General features: G+C 43.8%; 1 protein-coding gene across 1 annotated transcript in view; it reads left to right on the top strand.

Annotated features, from left to right (window-relative positions):
• Nucleotides 1-6,110, top strand: part of XPO4 (exportin 4) — a gene marked incomplete at its 5' end in the record, with an annotated part of 69,691 nt that overhangs the window by 22,475 nt on the left and 41,106 nt on the right. Inside the window, 2 exons of the mRNA XM_013007774.3 lie at nt 1,082-1,198; nt 1,938-2,091. Of these exons, the coding sequence (XP_012863228.2) occupies nt 1,082-1,198; nt 1,938-2,091 (271 nt within the window). The remainder of the gene's footprint in view (nt 1-1,081; nt 1,199-1,937; nt 2,092-6,110) is intronic.

The raw sequence follows: 6,110 nt of genomic DNA, 5'->3' as shown, positions 1-6,110 counted from the left end.
CCCCCCCGCCACTTCTAAAGTCATACTTATTTTGGTTAGAATAAACAAATAGGGGTCTGGGATTTTTTTTGGTGTGTGCGAAGGAAAATTCCAAAGATTCATAGAATGGTCATCCATGTAACCCTCACCCTGCTTCCATACCAACGGCTTGTCAATCTTTAGGAAAATAGTTTTATGCACGTTTGGCACGATTTGCCAAGATAAGCATCTGTCAGGTCAAGGTACTGAGTTCAGAAGCATTTCCGAACAAAGATGCTGCAGTTGGTGGTGGATCCAGCTGGGTTCAGCTGTTGTGTGAGCTTGCATAAATAGTACCATCCTGACTTTAATCTCGCGGTCGTTCAGAGGTAGTGTGCATATTTCACCCCAACCCCTGGAAATGAGCCAAAACCACGTGGATCCTTCTCTCCATCTCTGGTACCCTCGAACTTCAATGGGCTATGAATAAAAATGAATGAGCTGACACCCGGATCCTTTTGGAGAGAGCTATTCAAAAAGAGAGTCTGAATGAATGAGTGAATAAATAAATGGATAAGAGAATCTTTCTGTTTAAAAAGAAAAAATGACTGGGTATTGCCAGGTTAATTACTTTGGAGGATAGAAAATCTGTTTAACTTTCTAACTGTTAAGTAATGCATTCTACATATAGGGGGACGTTGAGTCCCACAAGCCTAGTTCAAATCCTAGCTGACAACACACAAAGTACATTAACTTTCCAGAGTCTCAATGTTTGTGAATGTAAAGTGGAGAAAAGGGGACTGTTGTGTGAATCCAGTGAAATAAATTGAAAACAGATTATTTTAAAATACCATTTGATCTCGGGTTGAGTAGTAGTGTGTCCTGAGGTCAAGTCTTGGATGAACGTGTGCGACTGTAGGATCAAGGTACCAGGTAGCTTAGAAGGGAAAAGCGAATCTTTTAGTCTGTCATAGCAAATTTTCTGATGATAGCTATAATCTAAAGATAATAAGGGAGCTCTAAAGATAGGGTGAATTGTTTCCTCATGTTTGAACAAATGTTGGTATGCAACAGCATAGTAAAAAATAACAGCCTATTATTTTTCTTATTGAATACCTAACAGCAAACGCTGGCCTGTTCTATTCTAACTGCACTATTGAGTGAGTTCTCAAGTTCAAGCAAAACTAGCAACATCGGACTGAGTATGGAATTCCACGGTAACTGCAAACGGATTTTTCAGGTAACAGTATTTTTGTTAGGACATTTTGATCGCTGTGTTGTTTCTCTTTTAATTTTTCCTTCAGGAGACAAGAACATTAGTTTTGTCTAGTTGCCTGCACTGGAGAAATGCAGCAGATAACAGAAAAGTGATAGGCTTAGTGAACATAGTTGATCACAAAAATGGCTTAATTCTCATCACAACAGATTCTAGCCTATTTCTAACCAAACCTAAAAAGAAATGTGAGAGTAAAGAGCCTCAGTTTGTTTATTCTTACGGTTTTTTGATGTAACTAATTCAATTGATGGGACTTGACTGGCCTTAAAAATAGGCCTGGCCAGATGCCAAAGCGGACCCGGTATTTAGAAGGTTGTTGCAGATGGCGTGGGCTCTTTGTCTCAGAGGTATTGTTTGGCAAAGTTATGTGAAGGCATTGGCTTCAGTCCCTGGACTCTGTGGACGAGGAGCAGCCCGCCTGAGTTGGAGTTGCAGCGGGGCTCCTCCGTCAGAGACAGACCAGTTGCTCTGGGAGAACAGCGTCAAGTCAGGATTCATCCTTCTAAAGGGCCCCAGGACAGAAATTAGTAGCCGGCCTGAAAGCGGGGAAACATTCTTAGGAAAATAGCATTTTCCATGGAGGATATTAATTAAGGCTTTTGTTTGTTGGCTCTGCCTCATGGTTCTAAAAGGGAATACATTGCAAATAAGCATTTGCTGAAAACATTCGCTGTGATAGCTATTATATTTTTTCTTCCTCTAGGAAGAAGACCTTCGCCAAATCTTCCTGCTAACGGTCGAAGTTCTGCAGGAGTTTAGCCGGCGGGAACACCTCAGCGCTCAGATGTCTTCAGTATTTCAGCGATACCTCGCACTTGCTAACCAAGTCTTGAGCTGGAACTTTCTTCCTCCAAATTATATCCTTTCCTTTAGCAACTGAGTAGTTTATTTGTGGTAATAGATGCTGACAGGTGCTCTTAGTCATTTATCTCTGGAGTTGCTTTGGCAAGGTGACATTATCAGACCTCTTCATCTAACTTGACAGGGTGGGGGGTTGGGGGAAGGTCACCATCAGTCCCAGGCGGATTCCTGAGAGGCGGGGATCAGACTTTTTTCCTCTCACATCCGTGAGAAAGTAGTCATCCCTCCTACAGCACTTTCTACTACTCTCCTGGGTTCGAGAATTTGTTGCATTGGCCATATGGAACCAACAGCCCATGCTCCTGATTATGGGGTTTAGCGGGGAAGTAACCAGTTACAATTCAGGATCAGGAATGACTCAGATACAGTTCTTCTCTTGAAGACAGTTTCTCCTCAGGTCTGCCCTGGCCAGATAGTTTGGGTTATTATTATTATTTTTTGATCATTTTATTGGGGGCTCAGACACCTCTTATCACAATCCGTACATCCATCCTTTGTGTCAAGCACATTTGTACATATGTTGCCACCATCATTTTCTTTCTACTTGAGCCCATGGTATCAGCTCATTTTTTCCTCTCCACTATCCTCCCTCCCTCCCTCATGAGCCCTTGATAATTAATAAATTATTTTTTTTCTTGTCTTATACCCTGTCTCCCTTCACCTGCTTCTCTGCTGTCCATCCCCCTGGGAGGGGATTATATGTAGATCATTGTGATCGGTTTCCTCTTTCTCCTCCTACCTTCCCCTTACCCTCTTGGTATCGCTGCTTTCATTATTGTTCCTGAGGGGTTTATCTGTCCTAGATTCCCTTTGTTTCCAGCTCTTATCTGTACCTGTGTACATGCTCTGGTCTAGCCGGATTTGTAAGGTAGAATTGGGGGTGTGATAGTGGGAAGAGGGGAAGCATTAAGGAACTAGAGGAAAGTTGTATATTTCCTCGGTGCTATCCTGCACCCTGACTGGATCATCTCTTCCTTGTGACCCTTCTGTAAGGGGATATCCCATTGTCTACAGCTGGGCTTTGGTCTCCACGCCACACTCCCCTTTATTCTCATTGATAGGATTTTCTGTTTTGGGTCTTTGATGCCTGATACCTGATTCCATCGACACCTCATGATCACACAGGTTGGTGTGCTTCTACCATGTGGGCTTTGTTGCTTCTCAGCTAGATGGCCGCTTGTTTATCTTCAAGCCTTTAAGTCCCCAGACACTACATCTTTTGATAGTCAGGCACCATCAGCTTATGCACCACATTTGCTTACGCGCCCATTTTGTCTTCAGCGATCATGTCAGGAAGGTGAGCATCACAGAATGCTGGGTTGAAGGAGTGCTTGAGTAGAGGTCCAATGTCTACCTGGTACCTTAATACTTAACATGAATATATGTACACAGATCTGTTTCCCTGTCATATATAAATATATTTACATATGGACATTTCTGAATTTAGACCTCTATAAATGTCCGTTGCCTTTATTTCTTTCCTCTATCTCCTGTGACTTTCCTCTAGTTCCACTATCATGTTTGACCTTCATTCTGGTTTCCATAATTCCTCTCAGCCACATTCCCTTGATCAAGCCCCACCAGGCATCCTATCTGGCAAGATCGTTTTAAGCCTCTCAGCCTGGCATCTCTCCTGTTTGGACAAGTGCAAGAAAGCTCTTTAACGCTGACAAAATGTACCCAGAGGTTTCCCATTTTGCCAGTGACCCACTGTAGCTGCCTTGCTCTGTGCTGGGAAAGCCACTTCAAGGTCTTGCCTGTTTTGCACCCGTCTCCTTGTGCTACTGCTGCTGCTTGTCTGCTGCATGTGCCTTCTCTGGTGTGTGCTAGAGGCTCCTGTTTCCTGAGCCCAAAGGACACCCTCACTTCTGGCTCCTCTTTCTTGACTACAGAGCTCTTCCCTCTGCTCTGGGTTGGCCCTTTTACGCTCCGCAGATGCACAGAACTGATCAGTCACCTCATCAGAGCTCCAGGAACCTTGTTTGCATCGTCCCATCCCCACAAGGGCTCTGAGAACCTTATGTACATTCGTAGTAAGTTTGTCCAATCCTCTTGTTCGTTCATACCTTACTTGAATCACTCCACCCAACCATTGTTTGGGACCCAAAAAAACCCAACTATGACTAGAAGAACCATGTTAAGTAATTCTGGAGAATATTGTACTGCAGCAGTTTTTAGGAAAGTTTAACCTATCCCATAGGTCTGCCAGGAGGTCTATTTATGAGAAAAAGACAGATGAACAAAAAGAAAAGAGGTTTTCAGCCATTTCAGATTTAGCATGAGAGTTAACCTTTCTTTACAACAGAGCCAAGAGCCACTAGATTCATGTAGTGAGCTAATTGTGGGATTTAAGGGCATGTGGAGCTCTGGTAGTGCTGTGGTAGGACTTATCTTCAAGGTCGGCTGTTCGAACCTACTAGTCCCTCTGAAGGAGAAAGACGAGGCTGTCTGCTCCTTTACAGGTTTACAGCCTGGTAGACCCTGCCCAGGGTTGGCCGGAGTTGGAATTGACTCTGTAGCAGTGGGTTTGGTTCTTGAGTGCATGTGCCATGTAATTGCTTTTGTTTTCAAGCTGCTGGAGGTCAGGTGTAGGATGGCTAACCTCCCAGGCAGCAGTCCAAGCCCACTAGGTACTCCAAGGGAGAAAGATGTGGCTGATGGACACCCTCAGGAAAACCAGGGAGTTGGAGCTGACTTAATGGCAGTGAGTTGCTTCTAGAAAATAAATAGACGGGAGGGAAAGATGCCACTTGCTCCTCAGAGCCTGAGTTCTCCTTGTCCCTGCCCATCGACAGACAGTTTGTGAGGCGGACACTCTTCTCTGCTGCCCAGTCACCTTTCTCCTCGTCACTAGTTCAATGTCTTTAACACGGTGAATTTTGTTGCTATTGGGGCACATATTTCCTTAGTACTTTCAAATGTAGATTTAATTTCCCTTCCAAGTATTGCAACGTTGTTATGATCCCAATTTTATTAGTAAAAGAAAAAGATGTTGAAAAACTTGGCGACAGATTTAAAATACCTCAGGCCATATGGAGCTATGAAAACATTAATTATATATGTAGAGAAAAACTAGCGAAAGTTACGCCGCATATATTGTAGCCAATTTTCAATTGCCTGTTATAGGGAGAAGATGTCATTGGCTGAAGAGTGAATACTTTCTAAAGGCAAACACTTCTCTTGGCGTTTGGAAACAAAGTCTGTGTAAAGATGTACAAGACATAAATGTTTTTATAAAGTGTTCAGCTAAATCCAGGAAACACCACCACCACCACCCACCCCCGCCCCCGTCACTGATTCTGACATCATTTTAAAGTTTGACAATTACCTGGAGATCTACCATTCAACCAGTGGGGAAAATAATCGGACAGTTACTTAACTGCTGAGGCTTGAAGAGAGACTAGTGACTCCGTTTCACTTGGGTAAAATGTATGACGTGATGGGTGTTGTTGTCTTCTCTTAAAAATGTTTTGTCTCCAAAAAAAAAAAAGTTTGTCTCATAGGCTACATAGACAAGCAGTAAGCTGTCCTTAGATGCTCTTGAGTCAGTCCTGACTCCCAGTGACCCTGTGTACAAACGAACAAAGAACTGCCCAATCCCGGGCCATCGCTGCAGCCACTGTGGCAGTCCATCCCGCTGAGGGTCTTCCTCTTTGCCACTGACCCTCTCTTTCACCAAGCATGATGACTGTTTCCGGGGGTGGGGCATGGACAAAGTCCAGCCATCCTCACTACTTAGGAGCATTCTGGCTGTACTTCCTCCGAGGCAGATTTGTCCTCTGGCAGTCCACGCATGGCATATTCTTCACCAACACCATCCCTCAAAGACAGCAATTCTTTTTTTTTTTTTAATCGTTTTATTAGGGGCTCATGTGACTCATCACAATCCATATATACATCAATTGTGTAAAGCACATTTGTACATTCATTGCCCTCGTCATTCTCAAAACATTTGCTCTCCACTTAAGCCCCCAGCATTAGGTCCTCATTTTTTCCACTCCCTCCCCCCGCCCTC

Source organism: Echinops telfairi, unplaced genomic scaffold (assembly GCF_000313985.2).
Source record: "Echinops telfairi isolate 266 unplaced genomic scaffold, ASM31398v2 ScPeMD7_2565;HRSCAF=3150, whole genome shotgun sequence".
NCBI classification, from domain to species: Eukaryota; Metazoa; Chordata; class Mammalia; order Afrosoricida; family Tenrecidae; genus Echinops; species Echinops telfairi.
This window is presented reverse-complemented; position numbering and strand designations above follow the sequence as displayed.